The sequence below is a fragment of the Aphis gossypii genome, chromosome 2 (genome assembly GCF_020184175.1).
Source record: "Aphis gossypii isolate Hap1 chromosome 2, ASM2018417v2, whole genome shotgun sequence".
Classification (NCBI taxonomy): domain Eukaryota; kingdom Metazoa; phylum Arthropoda; class Insecta; order Hemiptera; family Aphididae; genus Aphis; species Aphis gossypii.
The window spans coordinates 4,845,003-4,862,234 of NC_065531.1; the positions used below are offsets into that span (position 1 = coordinate 4,845,003).

The 17,232-nt window shown below is 27.8% G+C and overlaps 1 protein-coding gene and 1 long non-coding RNA gene across 2 annotated transcripts; one reads left to right on the plus strand and one right to left on the minus strand.

The window, feature by feature from the left end:
• Window positions 1–8,676: 8,676 nt before the first annotated feature.
• Window positions 8,677–9,526, minus strand: LOC126550461 (uncharacterized). Its single transcript, XR_007604568.1, has 3 exons — window positions 9,210–9,526; window positions 9,087–9,134; window positions 8,677–8,860 (listed from the first exon to the last, which is right to left on the minus strand). It is a non-coding gene; the product is annotated as an uncharacterized LOC126550461 (long non-coding RNA).
• A 2,385-nt stretch (window positions 9,527–11,911) lies between these two features.
• Window positions 11,912–13,649, plus strand: LOC126550537 (uncharacterized). Its single transcript, XM_050202362.1, has 7 exons — window positions 11,912–12,184; window positions 12,249–12,439; window positions 12,498–12,602; window positions 12,938–13,015; window positions 13,092–13,166; window positions 13,247–13,322; window positions 13,388–13,649. Exons 1-7 carry the CDS (start codon window positions 12,120–12,122, stop codon window positions 13,647–13,649), a joined length of 852 nt encoding a protein of 283 aa, XP_050058319.1. The 5' UTR covers window positions 11,912–12,119.
• The last annotated feature ends 3,583 nt before the right edge of the window (window positions 13,650–17,232 follow it).

Below are 17,232 nucleotides of genomic sequence, written 5' to 3' on the forward strand. Positions count from 1 at the left end.
TTGTCTGGTTGTCACTATACTAGTATGTTGTCCATGCACTAAAGTTTATATTCTTTATTATATTATATCTTAATTATTATAACAGTATTATATGTATACATATGTTATATTGTGTTATATTGTGTTTAATAAATATGAAACATAACATGGTGTCAGGTGTAAACTAATTGATATAAGGAAGTGTTTAGTCTTTAAAAAAAAAAAAAAAAACACTTGGAAATAATGCCTAATGATCAAAAAACTGAAGTCATGGGAGTAACAGCTTTCAAGCCACCTCCAGAAATAAATTTTTGCGGTAACCTGTCTGAGGTATGGAAAAGATGGAAGCAAAGGTACGACTTGTATGTACTGGCGACGTCTACGAACACCTTACCCAACAAGCAACAAGTAGCTATACTACTAAACCTAATGGGTGATCAAGGCATTGAATTGTATAATACATTCAATTTGTCGGCTACTGCCAAAGTGAACGAAGTTATAGATCAATTTGAAAAATATTGTAACCCTCGTAAGAATATTGTCTATGAGAGGTTTAAATTTTTCAACGCTAAGCAGAAGCCTGATCAAAGTATCGGAGAATACATTATCGAACTACAGACATTATCAGCATCATGTGAATTTATGGAAAAAAATAACCTGTGTCGTGATAGATTGATAGTGGGTCTATTAGATATCGGTCTACGAGAACTCCTATTGAGAGAATCCAACCTTACACTGGAGAAAGCGGCTGAATTTTGTAGAACTGCAGAGGCGAGCAGACAACAGGCCAACGCAATACAAGGGCAAAGCAGTCAGACCAAAACCATTGCAGTCGAGAGAGTGGATGCAGTAAAAGCAAAGGAAGGTACAAATGCTAATTTTAAGTTTAAAAAAAATGGTCTAAGTAAAAGTAAATCATTTAAAAGTATTAATAATACTAATAAATGTAATAAATGTGGCTACTCACATGCTCCTAGGAGTTGTCCAGCCTATAATAAAATTTGTGCTAAATGTACAGGCAAAAATCATTTTGCCTCGGTTTGTAGAAAAGAAAAAAAGCATGTTCATATAATTGATAGTGAATGTGATACTAATAATTTGTTTATTCACTCTTTAGTTAGTAATAATAGTAATAAGTCTTGGTTCAAAAATGTAATAGTTAGTCTCAGAGATACCCAAGTAAATGTTAATTTTAAGTTGGACTCTGGTGCAGAGGCAAACATCTTACCTCTCCATACAGCTAATTTATTAAAATTAAAAAATTCAGATAAGACAAAAACTGTCCTAGTAAGTTTTGGAGATCAGAGAATAAAACCAGAAGGAGAAGTTGTTTTGGACTGTACTATAAACAATAAAAGTGAGAGACATAAAATAAAGTTTTTAATTGTAAACATTAGCAATGCTATTCCTATATTAGGATTAGACGCATGCAGATTATTAAAATTGATTAGTAGGATAGATACAGTAACACTGGAAAATGTGGAAGGTAAAGTTAGTAATAAAGAGCAAATAACTGAGTCCTATAGTGATATCTTTGAGGGACTAGGCGCATTTACAGGAAAAAAATATCATATTACTTTAGACCAAAATGTAACTCCAGTTATAAGCCCAAATAGGAGAGTACCATTTAGTATTATTCCTGAATTAAAAGATACAATTAAATCACTAGTAAAAAGGAACGTTATTAAGCAAATAAATGAACCAACTGAGTGGGTAAGTCCCCTAGTGATTGTTAAAAAACCTAAAGGAGGACTTAGATTGTGCTTAGATCCAAAAAATCTTAATAAAGCGATAAGAAGAGAGCACCATCCCATCCCAAACGTTGAAGAAATATTAACAGGATTAGAAGGTAAAAAGTTGTTTAGTGTATTAGATCTAAAAGATGGGTTCTGGCATGTGAAATTAGATGAGGAGAGTTCAAAGGTGTGTACGTTTACTACACTATTTGGTCGTTATTGTTTTACAAGATTACCTTTCGGAATTTCATCGGCACCTGAAGTTTTCCAGCGTAAGACAAGTGAGGCTTTTGGTGACATAGATGGCGTGCTGTGTTATTTTGATGATCTTATTATATCAGGAGCAACAGAAGTAGAACATGATAGAGCTCTAATTAGAGTGTTAAACAGAGCTAGAGAATTAAATATAAAATTTAATAAAGAAAAGTTTCAATTTAAACAAAATACAGTAAATTATGTTGGACATGAAATTTCTCATGAGGGTGTAAGGCCTGATAAGAAACATATTGAAGCAGTAGTAAAATTAAAGTATCCAAAAACTAAAAAAGAGCTATTGAGATTGTTAGGATTAGTAAAATATGTGGGAAAATTTATACCTAACCTAAGTAAGATAACTGCACCTTTAAGACAACTTACACAAAATAATGTTGAATTTAAGTTGCAAAGTCAACACTTACAGTCTGTCGATAAGCTTAAAAAACTGTTATCAACGTCACCAGTTCTTAAAACTTTTGATATTAAAAAACCTATCATAATACAAACAGATGCATCTCGAGATGGCCTGGGTTCTGCATTAATAAAAGATGGGCATGTAGTATCGTATGCATCCCGTAGTTTAAATAATGCTGAGAAACAATATGCTGAAATAGGAAAAGAGATGCTTGCCATATCGTTTGCGTGTGATAAATTTCATACATTTATTTATGGTAGAAAAGTAGTTGTACAGTCTGACCATAAACCACTGGAGTCTATATTCAAAAAAGATTTGCATAAAGTGACTATGCGGCTACAAAGACTAAGAATGAGATTGTTAAGATATGACTTAAGTATTGTGTATACACCCGGAAAAGAGATGTTCATTGCAGATACATTATCAAGGGATTTTTTAAGCACAGAAGGTGATAAAGATCCTGAAATAGAGTTAGTGGTTCTTGAGTTAGTAGAAAGTTTGGCTATGTCAAAAGAAAAACCAGAATTATTTAGAATAGAAACAGAAAAGGATAATGAACTAAGTACCCTGATTAAAATGTGCAATACTGGTTGGCCAATAACTAAGAATAAAGTTCCACAAAACATAAAATTTTTTTGGTATCTTAAACATGACCTAATGATTATAAATGGACTAGTATTTTTAAACAAAAAAATTGTTGTGCCGGAGGTATTGAAAGATCCAATGTTAAAAATAATACATGAAGGACACTGGGGAATAGTCAAGTGTAAGTCCAGAGCAAGGGAGTTACTATATTGGCGTGGTATGGATAAAGACATAGAGAAATTAGTTCAGTCTTGTACTGTTTGTACTAAATTACAAAGTTCTAAACCTAAAGAACCTTTATTATCTCATCCTGTACCAAACAGATCTTGGGAAAGATTAGGAGCAGATATATTGGAATTTGATCATAAGTATTATCTGGTAGTCGCTGATTATTATTCCAACTGGATAGAATTGTTACATATCTCTAATAAGTCAGCGAGTGAAATAATTTCTAAATTTATGTCTATTTTTGCTAGGTTTGGTAGCCCTGATGTAGTAGTAGCTGATAATGTACCATTTAACAGTATTGAATTTAGGAACTTTGGAAAAGATTGGAACTTTGAAGTGATAACAAGTAGTCCTAATTATCAGCAGTCAAACGGCTTAGCTGAAAAATATGTGGGGATCTGTAAAAAAATTCTGAAAAAGTGTGTTGAGAGTAAGCAATCTCCATATATTTCACTGTTGGAATATAGAAACACTCGTATTGAAGGTGTTAATTTTTCCCCAGCAGAACTGTTAATGTCTAAAAAAACTTAAAGAAAAATTACCTGTCTTAGAAAGTCTTTTGAGACCAAAATACATTAATCTCGATAAAGTAAAAAATAGTTTAAAAAGTAAGAAAACCGTGCAAAAGCAATATTATGATAGACATGCAAAAAAGTGTAGCGAATTTAGGCCACATGAGGATATATTATTCTTAAAAGATAATGTGTGGGTACCTGGAAAAATTATTAAGAAAGCCAATGCACCTAGATCTTATTGGGTGAATGATATGTATAAAAAAGAGTTTAGACGAACAAGTAGACATTTGAGGAAAAGATACTTAGGACCAATTAGTATAAATGGTGAAAGTGATGAAAATGTAGATCTTAAAGGAAAAATTGTTAAAAATACAGTTATTAATGAGAGAGGTGAAGAAATAATTGTTAATAATTGTAAAAGGCAGCGTAAACCAAATATAAAGAAAGACTTCCTATATTATTGATAAATTAATTTTTGTAATACTGTTATGTATTATTATTCTATGTTGTATTTGTTATTTCAAAATAATTAATATTTAATTACTTAGCTTTGAATTTTTTTTTGTATCAACTCTATATTGTGTATTATTTTAGTATGTTGTTATAGTTAATATAATCTTTATTGTGAACACACTGATAATGTAAGTTAAGAATATTTGTACAATTTGTTTGTGAACTAGAAACCTTAACTAATGATTATTCTCCGTTATTTTGTTAATTTGTATTTATTTAAATCTTAAGTGTAAGGGTGTTATGTATGGTCACACTGCTGTTCAGCAGTTAACCTATAAACACTTATTATTTTAATTGTCACTACTCAGTACACACTACACAGTTGTCTGGTTGTCACTATACTAGTATGTTGTCCATGCACTAAAGTTTATATTCTTTATTATATTATATCTTAATTATTATAACAGTATTATATGTATACATATGTTATATTGTGTTATATTGTGTTTAATAAATATGAAACATAACACATACAATAAACAACAAATATGATGGTTTAAGTCTGTTAATAATAATAGTGAATTTAAGTGTTATTACAAACTATTAAACCTTTTTACACGGCTGTTAAAAAGTTTAAATTATAGGTTATTAATGTTTTAATTACTAAATGATGGTATTCAGAAATACCATTCATAACATAGTATTAATATTTTATAATTTTTATCTATTATTATAGGTAAAGAGTTTACTTTAGAACCACGTCATTTAGTTGGATTTAACCGATTGACCCCTGGCAAGGTATCGTATAACTTATACATATACGTGTATATACAGCGGCGTATTTACAGAGAAAAAAAAAACCGATACATATCCTTGCAGTATAGTATAGTAATAAGTATAGAAATTGGTATTCTATGTATTCTGACGACGGTTTCCAAGTTACAGTTAAATATAATGTGTGATAAAGCCATAAAGGCAATAGGTAATATAGTTCTCATAGTTTATATAGGTAAATTATTTAATTATGTATAAACTGTGGACCCCCCCCCCCAGAAAAATGTTGAAAAAAAGCTACTGTGTATATATATATATATATATATATATATATATATATATATATATATATATATATATATATATATATAAATAAGAACAAAAACAATGAAACTCAGCATGGTTTAAGTCTGATAATAATAATGCAATAAGATTACAATAAAGTTCTACCAACTGATAAAGTGTCTTTAGTTTGACTTAACAGATTTACCCCTGGCAAGGTATTGTATAACTTTAGTCAATTTATTTAAAATTCATCCAGTATTCCGGTACAAACTATATATTTTATAAATCAAATTGTTATCTGAGGAACTAATACTAGTTTCTATTTTTTCAGTCTTTAAAATGCATATTGCGCACTGATAACAGAAATTGTTACGATATGTCACTTAATTACATTTATAACAAACAAAAAATACGATGGTTTACATCTGGTAGTGCATTAAACTATTCATCCAAACCAAATGATAAAAATAGTTTTATAAAGAACTCAAAAACAAAAATTTTCATATATGTGCTAGTTGTATTAATAACAGATCTTTGTTTTGAAATTTTAAAGTATTTTATTGCAAAGACTTATGATAATTACTGTAAGCGTAATAATCGGATATCGCCTCAAATTGAAAGTTCATCAGAGGACTCTCCAAAGACACTTGCATCTCCTATTTCCATTTTTTCAAACGATACCTAATAATACTCCAGTTTTAATTGTAATTTTCATAATTTAAATTATCTTCTATGTAGTGATAAAAAAGTAATATTTTTTTTTTTTGTTATTATCTATTATTTAGTAGTTAGTACCAAAAAAAGGATACAGTTTTTTTATTTTTAATGCTTTTTCTACACGCTGTTAAAAAGTTTAACCTAACCCGGTGTACCCCTGAAATGCAGACGGGAAAGGATAGAAAAAAAATATTATACCTAATTAGAATACGATGGATGATAGATAGGTATATTATATATCGTATACTTATATTTATTTTTAATCCCGTTGTTATCATTTGAATTATCGTATACGTCATATTTGTTGAATATGATTAATCTCAAGCCAAAAGGGCAGAATAATAATATTATATTATATCTATTACAGTAAAAACACATTGAGTAAATAATAATATTTTTTAGATATTTTGTAACGGTACATTTGTGTTCAAAACTGAGAAACCATATTCTTCTATACTATCCATTTTCCACCATTATTAAAAAAAAGAAATTGTCACCATCGTATTAATTTGAATAGATATTATTCTGAATAATTTCAACGTGTAAACTTCAAATATAAAATAAATGAATATTCGGTTAGGTTATAAATTTAAATTTAAATAAACTAAATTTTTTTTTTTTTTTTAATGTGTACGTAAACGAATCATATAATTGTGTGCAAATAAGCTGAATTTTAGATAAAATGTAAATGGACGCAAAATTTGAGAATATAGCCATCATATCGAACTATATAATGGATTTTTGCAGAGGACGGAACTTGGAAGTAACTGTATTATAAATTACGAATAATTTAATCATTCAACTCATCATTGCTATAAAAAATATCGTCAAATTTCAATTAGCTCAGTGCTGAGTAGTCGCAATAGCTAAATTCGAATTAATTTCGTCCGAAAAAAAACCAGCAAACTCCACATATTTTGTTATGATCATAATATGGCAATTGAATGTATTACAATTAATGTTCATGCACGTTGTAATATTAATGATGTTATGCCTATACATTTAAACGTAATGACAATTTGAATAAAAAAAAAGGAAATTTGTCATATTCTATAATCATGAACAATACATATTATAATATTGTTGAATTAATTATACAAATTTACATATTTTTTTCACACGCAAAAATATCCAATATTACTAATTAGTAATTTAATACTTAAACATTCAAAATCGTATATATAATAATATTATGATGTATGGGTTAGAATACAATTATGATATTTAAAATAAAAATATAAAAAGTTTATATATTATGACTTATTGGTTCGTAAATTGATATTTGTAATTTTAGACTAATATCATTCATGTTCAGTTTTATCAAAATATTATTTTACACTTAAAATGGAAAAATTACATCAAAGCGTTATTACATGTTATTTTCAAACCTCGAGCTATCTATTTCCCCGAGTTTTTGCTCGTAATTTAAAACTGTTCTGATTATAATATACTGCAAATCGCGTTGCTGTTGATGATATTCCCGCATAAAAATATAATACACATTGACGTTAGTAACTGTTTGTATACTTGTGAGTACTGCGCTACTTTAATAAACGCGGGAACTGGACGTTATATTTATGCTATACCATTTTTGTGCGTAAAAATCGAAATAAATTGTGCTATTCAAAATGTCATCATTTTTCGTTATCGTGTCACAGTAAATAATCGTTATAGGGACAGATTGATATTTTTTTTTTTAAGTGAACCAACCTATTTTAATCTATTTCTTGAAGGGAAAAAATAATCGTGACTTGTGATTTATTTATTTATTAAAAACTGTTAAATTTCTAGCATGCATATCATAGATTATTATAAAGAGTCATTCACCAAGTATTCTCGCTCTTCCTTTATTATTTTACAATAATTTATTCATAATACGATTATTGGAAATTTTTATATACTTATTTAGTCAACAATATTTTCAGACATTTATAATTTTTTTTTTACATAATTTCAGGAGTTTTCTATGGATTTTTTGCAACTTTGAACTTATTATTTTTTTTTTTTTTTAAATTTCGAAGTAGATTAAACAATGTATTAAATGTCTAAATTGAATTTCGAACGAGTAGTTTAAGAGTTATTGAACTTTATAAATTAGCTATAATATAGTTCATAACGACGGTTGTAAATAATATGTAAAGTAAATGTGGTATTTAATCTAGTAATTATTATATTCATAAAATGTATATAAATCATAATAAAAATATGGTCTTTAAGTATTTAATAATATATATTTAATGATCCTAAAAATCTTAATTTGAATAGACACATTTATTAAAAATTAAAGGGAGATAAACATGAAGCATAATAGGTGAATCACTGTGTATGTGACACATATCACTGTTGTACATTTTAAATGACAACCTAAAAACTAAAATGTTCATTTACGATTTCCAAAGCAATTATACACTCTTGAAAATTGCAATGAAGTACTACTAACAAGTTTTTAATTATATATATAAAAAAAAATTTAAATAAATTAAAGGAAGATAACTATCACGTTTGATTATTTTTAAACATGGTAAATTGCGTGGTAATTTGTATAGAAAAATTTAACACTAAAATATTGGAAAATATAAAAATATCCTCTAAGAATTCTTTTCAAATAATTTACTATGATTAAATAACGCACGCATTAGACCGACAGAATTTCTTTACTTAAACTAATTAAAACTATAATTATCTGCCTTCACTAATAATTATTGTATTTAATAAACATATGATTTACCTGGTATAAAAGAGAGGCATATGAAATACGTTAAAACGTTTATTCCTCGAAAATCGCATTTCATTTTTAATATTGTTATGTTCTAATGGTATTATCTCTGAAGCCATTTATCGAACGTTAAAAATGAAAAAAAAATTCCAATAACTTTCGTTTTTCTGATGACATCCCCGTTGAATGTATTTATGATCACCTAAGTCACAAAAGAATAAAATCAACAAAAATAATAATATTAACATTATTACATATTAAAATATTATATGACAGCTAAAAATTGAGAACGTCAATATAGTTAGTTGTACTTGACGGGAAAAGAAAAACGTCGCATCGCACATCGGTTGAACGACATACAATATTACAATAAATTCGAAAAAAATGTAGGTACGTGTACCTATGTATATTAAAAAAACATGGTTTACCTGTAGATGAATATTACGATATAATATGTAAACTTCCACAGTCAAACCCTATTTGAAACGGACCGAAAAACAAACACGAAATTAAATACTATAAAACAATAATAATATTATTTAATGCGCTACCTATTAATCACGTAAAACAGACACTATACTATTAAATATTTTATTACACGCGTCAAACCGAACCTAACTACTCAAATTTTACCGACGTAATGAGACGACAAAACGTTTCTCGACTAAATTGCGTGGGTGAGAAATTGTGAATGAAATGTACAGAAAAAATTTTCGAAAAAAAATTCACAACTGCACCGATTGTAATACAATCGTGTGTTCGAATTCGGTATCGACAATAGGAGGTATTAATGGCTTCAATTAATTTACGCGTTTTGTACGTTTTATTTTCGTTCTCGTTTGAGCGCGCGCTCGTGGTCCGTCGCGACTGAATGTCAAACCGTTTGTAAGAGCGAAAAAAATACTATTCCATCAGGTACGTGAAGTTAGCACTACAAAGTACTAAAAACTTATCGAAAACATACCAACAAATTCTACTCGGACTTGTTGGACGTTGTTGGACACTTGTTGGAATTTGTTGGAAACTATTTTAAAAGTTATTCAATCTCAAAGTTTGTTATGCCAAGTACATGTCCAACACTACATATTCGAAAAATAACTATTAAAATTTTCTAACAATATTCAAACGACATAGTTGAAGATTGTTGGATATTTGTTGTAATTTATTGGAACCTATATAAAACGTTTTTTCAACTACAAAATAAAAATTTTTATTTTCGTAATATTGAGTTTTAGCGTCCAACAACTTTTAAAACTGGTCCAACAAGCTTCAGGCAAGCTTATAGAAACACCATAGATAAAGAAAAATGAGGCTAAGAATTTTTCCCGATTTTTAAATCTTGATTTTCCGCTAGCACTACATTTCTCATTTTACACATTATACACCTATTAAAAATTTTCATTTTAATAATATTCAGTTTTACCGTCCAAAAACTTTTAAAACTGGTCCAACAAGCTTCAGACAAGCTTATACAAACTTTATAGATAAAGAAAATCGAGTCTAAGATTTTTTCTCAATTATGGTTCTTGTTTCGAACATTTTGAAAATACATTATTTTATATTCATTCCTACGCATGCCTATGTCATGAGTTAATCTAGGACCATTTACTCCATCAAATTTTTTTTATCTTAAATTATAGTACATACTATGAAGAAAAAAACGATATCACTAAAATTCGCTTGTGACAATCCGTTCACTAGTTACGGTGATTTTTTATATTGTGCTCCACGTCACAGATTCGTTTGCCGCTTTATACACTGCAATCATGGACGGACTTACTGTTTTTCCGCTCCCAGGGCATTAAAACACTGGCGCCACAGTAATTGACAAAATAAAATACACATTAACATATCCATATTCAAAAAATTCAACCTTTTTTTTATAATTTTAATACAGAATCAAATGAAAATACAACTTAAAAATATTTAATGTTGTATATAAGTACACATACCAAATGAATAGATATATAATAATAAATCAATAAATAATAGGTAGTATGATGACTGATAAGTTAATAGGTATAGGTACCACCTTAAATCATATACAATAAATAAATTGTATATGATCTAAGGGTACCACATTATACAATTAAGTTATTTTGCATCTTGATTTTTACTATTATTAATCTTATTAATTTCTTTTATCCAAACATTTGATTTCTAGAATGTTATTTTTATATTTTATAGCTAATGGCTATATCCCCGACAGTCGGGTCTTTATTAAAGACCCGACAACTATGATAACAAATGCGCATGCGCGGAAAATATACATGATAACAATATAAAAATTAATTATAAAATTAAATATAAAATCCAATAATTATTATTCATTGATTATAATATAAAATTACATAGAAATAGGTTATTTGTGAATTATATGAATATTAATAAATATTAATGTGGATACCTATTATGTGCCTAAATTTAACCAAAAAAATCATAATCATTTTATCCTAATTATCATCACTAATTCAGTTTTAATCATAGACATATCATTGAACTCTATATGATCATATAGAGTTCAATGAGACATATTATTAAGAAATGGACTGCGCATTGAGAGAGAAAACCAGTTTGATCATTGAGTAAGAGAGATAGACTACAACTTACCCCGAATGTGGAAGAAATAATAAAATATTTATTCTTCCAATGCTTGATAAGAATTATTCTAACTGATTAACCCGCCATAATTTGAATTTAAGTTTAAAATATTTGAAATGTAATTTTTTTTTTGTCTGTCCATTGATACTCATTATATTCATTTTTGTCACAATAAATTATAATAATTCTTTAAATGTATGATTTAAAATGTTAAACAATAAAGGAATTATTTGTTAAAACCAGTCTGTTGTAGTTTAACACATTATATAGTATATTATTACCTATATATTATATTATTTTATATTATCATAAAACTATTTTATTTTATAACATGTAAAAGTCATTATTCATTAGTATCTTATATTTATGTATTCCTCTGAAATGTATTGTTAAAGATCATTGATCGTTATAGTAAAAAAGCCATCAGGCAGTTTTCAAAAAAAAATAAAAGTATTTATTTTTTATACAATATAACATTGTTTTTATTTGTCAAAATACACCTACTCTAACTGAAGTTAAGAAATTGCTCAATTAAATATACTTACATACCTATGTATTATTAACAAATAATAATATAATTGATAATAAAATAGTATTGTAATACACTTACCTAATTATCTATATAATACCTACCTTATCTATATCTGTGGGGGGTAAAGGTCATCCTAATTGTTGAATGTCTATACTTGACATCGACTCTGTCTTTGTACTGTTCAACTGTTGTTTATAATTTTTTGTAATCAATTTTTCCAAATTCGTACTTGTGTAGCTGTGTCTTACAAATTTGTATTGTAACTTGTATTGTAAGGTGCAATTGATTTTTTTTATCATTAAAATATCTATTGAATATTTAAATTAAAATGGTGAACAAATGTAGCATTCGAGGATGTCCTACGGTTCCTTCAAAAGCTACACCAATGCATAGGTAAAAGTTTTAGCAGTTTTATTTTAATACATCCTGTCTGTAGCAACTACTAAATTGTTTTTAGTATTCCTAAAAATGAAGAACTGGGTAATTTGTGGCTCAGTGCTATTAGGAAAGTGGATATTAACTTTAAAAACTCAAAGTATTCCAAAGTTTGTTTTTTACATTTTGAAGAAAATGACTATACTTTGAGCCTGGTTAATAACAAGAAAGTTCTGAAAAAAAATGCTGTGCACAGTATTTTTACATTTACAAGTAATACATTTATAGTATTGTTTAAGAATTTCAATTAAAATTGATTATTATTTGTTAGAAATTCGTAAAGAACTATTTCCCAAGACTGTGTGTGACACAAATATTGGAACGATTGATGTACCTTGTTTGGAGACAGATAATTCAATTCCTTTGAGAGACCAAGGTAAGTTAATGAAATATTATGTATCCAATATAATATGTTAATATATTATTATATTTATTGCATTATTAACAAAGAAAAGTAAGTTTAATAAAATAGTATTTAACTATAATTAGTTTAGTTGAACTATTTTGAAGTAATTATCAAAAACCAAAATATAATTTAAAATATAATAAAAAATATAAAATAATAATAATAATAATTTTAATAATATTAAATATAATTGATTATCTTTATTTAACCATGATGTAAGATATATAAAAATAATATATAATAATAAATAATTTAACTATGCTTAGACTATACAGTAATCATAATTAATATTTTTCTTAATTTAGATCTATCGGAAGAGGTAAATAATGTTATAGAAGTAAGTATGGCTGAGTTGGAAAATAGCATTGTTATGCAAGAATCAAGTAAATTTATTCAAACAAATAATTTAAAAATGCTTAGACTATACAGTAATCATGATTAATTATTTTTTTTATTTAGATCTATCTGAAGAGGTAGATACTATTGAAATAAGTATGGCTGATTTGGACAAGAGTACCATTATGCAAGAATCAAGTAAATTTATTCAAACAAATAATACAATTATAAATCGTAGTATTAAGTAGTCATAATTTTATAAATAGTAATTGTCTTAGGTACCAGTGTATTTGATTGTCAACCTGAGGCATCAACTTTGAGGAGAGGGAAAAGTCCATTAAATCAAAAAGCCAGGTATTAATTTTATGCTCTACATTGAAATTATACATTGAAGTAACATTATGATTTTTACGTTTCAGTAAGAGAAAACATTATGTTGGTGATTTTAAACTGGACGACTTAGATTCACCAAACAGGAGGTATAAATATTGTTTGGCAACCAAAAGAGAACGTAAAGCAAAGAACGATAAAATTTCTCAGATATATCTGAGATCACATCATGATCAGCAGTATCCTCCTCTTCAACATCAACCTCCTCTTCAATTATATAATCATTTAGTAAACAAGTATCATCTTCCAATAATTTTATTGACAACTCTTTATTATTTGCCCAACAATTAATAATCAATTTCAACTGTTCAATTTTCCTATGAAACTGATCATTTGACACAGTACTTAAAATTTCAGAAATTTTAGTTGAATACATTGACGCTTTTCTATATTTTTCGTGTGATGTTAAACATTTTGTCCTTTGTTCTGGTTGTTGTGTTATTGACAAACTTGAACATTGAACTTGATCATTACTTAATGTATTAAATACAACATGAGATTTTGTATAATAATTTCTTGTCCACCTATTATTACAAATTGTAGGATCAAAGAGGGACAAGTTTTCAAGTCCTCTTTTTTTGAAAATGTGCTTACATGGCAGTTTCATAGACCTAAAAAAAGCACAGCTACATGATTGGTCTGTACTTGTATTTTCAACAATAGTACTTTTTTGTAGCAATTGTTTTTTCAACAAATCAAAGGCGTAGGGAGTCAACAGTCTAAAATATTGTTCTTCTACAGCATTTAAAAATTTAGTTGTTGGCCATTTTTGAACAATAAGTAGTGCTTTACTATCTCGTTCTATTCTTAGGCATTTTAGGACAACAAATAGTTTTTCAAAAAATTCCTGCAAATTTGAAAATGGGTCGATCACAGATTTCAATTTTCCATTGAAACTTTCTAGGCGGTTAAATAAATGTCCTACAAATGTCCTATTTAAAAAATTACCACTGTTATAAGTCATCCCTACCACCCACTCATTTCTTATAGGATGCCAATTTTTATTAAAGTAATCCATAACTTGTACTGGTGCAAATGATTTAAGAGTATCGTACAACTTTTGATACTCTTCTTCGTTATCAGAATAGCATAGTTTTTCAAATAAAACCTTTGATTGGTCCCTTTCTTGAGGCGTAATTCCCAATTTATCACAAGTTATTTCTCGGTGGAAAGTACGGAGTGCATGAAATAAACATATTAAAAGCTTTGCATCTAGAAAAATGTCATTTATTACTTTTCTTTCATTCATGTCCTTATCTGTCATGAACACATTAGTATTAATGCTAGCTGGATTATTCTTTTGAAATGTTTGAAAAAACCATTTCAATGTTTCATGCAGTTCGTTGACTAATAACCCTATTGAAGCAATTTCGCTTTGTCCATTCCCATCCTCTACCAAAAGGACAAAAACTGGTATTCTACTATCTAATAGTTTATATGTAGCATCAGCAAACACAATCTAGGGAAAAATGTACATACAAATTAACATAAATTAGTTAATAATAAAACAGTTACTTATATTTACTTCTGGGAAGGCTTCAAATACAGTTTTCATTCTTTTGTCTTGTAAAAAGATACCCTGTAACTTTCGTTCACTGTCTGTTAAGATTTCTATATCGCATTTGTATTTAATTCTGAGCTCTTCAACAATTTGTTCAAAGTCTTTTTTTTCTATTATTTGTTTTCCTTACAAAAATATACAATTCATTAAAATATAATTTTTACTTAACTTTAAAGAAAGAAAAATAGAGTACACATAATATAAATACCTTTAGTTCGGATATTAGAGAGATCTTTTAGTGTTATAATTTTTCCAGTTTCTGTTAAATATTTATCTTGGATTAATTTTTTGTTTGCCCGCATGTCCATCAATTGAATGATGTCTGACTTATCCTTAGGAGTCATACGGCGTTGGTTAGGTAAATTATTAAAGAGTGTTTCATTGGTTTCGTGGTTATGAGTATCACACATTTTATCTAGGTACTACCAATTTATCCATATTATTTATTTTTAAGTAAATAAATGATGGACACTCTTGTTTTATTGTCCTAAATAATGTTTTGCAATAATGTTTTAGAAAACAAAAACAAATATAGAATTAATATATTATATACTAACGATGTAGCTCTTTGCTCTAAACATGTTTTTCGTTTTTTATGAACTCCGCCATGGATGCATCTATACTTAACAAAATAATATTTTAAACTTTCGGGAGTATTTTCCAGTTTTTTTGGACAAGTTTTTTTTGCTGCAGTCAGCGTTCTGCAGTCACTAATGGCAAAATCCATAAAATTTGCATTTTTGTAAGCAATTAATGCTTGTTGAAATTGCTCAAAAGAATTAAATTCATCTCCTATTTGCAGAGCCATTTTAATCTAAAATAAATAAAACACAGGTAACTAAGGTACATTTTAATTTAATACAAAATTACCTTAATAGTAACATCTATACGGACTCATTTTATTTGCAAGTTCATATTCAATAATTCACATAAAAATAAAAATGTAGTATATTATTAAACACAGAAACATAAAATTGAACATAAAACATATTTACCTAGGTCATCAGTGTCATTAATATCTTCTTTTTCTTCTTCATTTTGGATTTTATGCCACACAAGCTACTCATATTTTTTAGATTCTGAACGGAGTGATGAATGTATTGATTTTACAATGATGTATGTTTTTTTTTTTGTGTCTGTGTACATCATAACTAGTCGAAATAATGCTTCAATTTCAAACTTCGGGGGTGGTTTCCGATGGAAAAATGAATATCCTTGGTGCATTATAGAGGTAAAAAGTAAACATTTTCCAATAGTTTTCAAAAAAATCGAGAAAAACAAAAAAAAAAAATGACGAAAAAACGAGAATTTTTACGCAAAACCAGTTTTTGACCGAATCGATTTTTTTATATGGTTGTAATTCTAAAAAAATTCTAAAAAATTCTAAAAACTTCTAAAAAAAAATTGAAAATTTAATACAAGGTTCCTTAACCTAACCTAACCAGTTATTTAGATTGACATTTTCTTTACATGATTTAATTTTCAAAATATTTTGAGTTTTTTTGAGATATTCATAGACAACTGAAATTTTCAATTTTTCTAAAAACTTGTTTTTGAAGTATCGATAACATTTTTTTGGCCCAATCAAAATACTTGAAAATTTTATACAAAGTTCCTTATATGTTATTTTTAGATTGCTTAAAAAATTATAAGAATACATATGCACAATTTTTTTTTATTAACATTTGAAGTTCAAATATTGACAAAAATTCACAAAAAATTATTGTTTATTGTGTAAACCACAACGTGTTAATCTTTGCTTACAAACATATACATGGGCGCCCATAAGTAAAATTTTAGGGGGGGGGGGGTCAAAATAAAAAATTCTCAAATGTAAAGATAATAATTATATTATGGTAATATTTATTGAGTATACAAGGTTTTAATATTTTTTGTCTAGAGGGGGGCAAGTGCCCCCCCCTTGCCCCTCCCAATGGGCGCCCATGAACATATAACATATCTCCATGTCACATACAATTCCAGTATAAAATGTCCGGTTATTTGGCCATAAAATATCCCTATCGACCCTATCCATTCATTTCCCTCTTAACCATTGCAATGGTTAACATAGAATTTTCTTGTAATATAATAGTGACTTAAGGCCGATGCCATTTTGGGAATAAATCTAGTTTAGCACCCCCTCGAAATTTTGGTTTTTTTTGGAAACCTATGTATTTAAACGTTTTGAAAATGATGGTGCAAAATGTTGTTTTCGGAAATCATTAGTTATTAAGTTATAGCCACGTTTTTCGGTGTTGCCAGAGGGAAATATTCTACATTCTAAATTTGAAAAACTGGCACCGGGACCTTTAA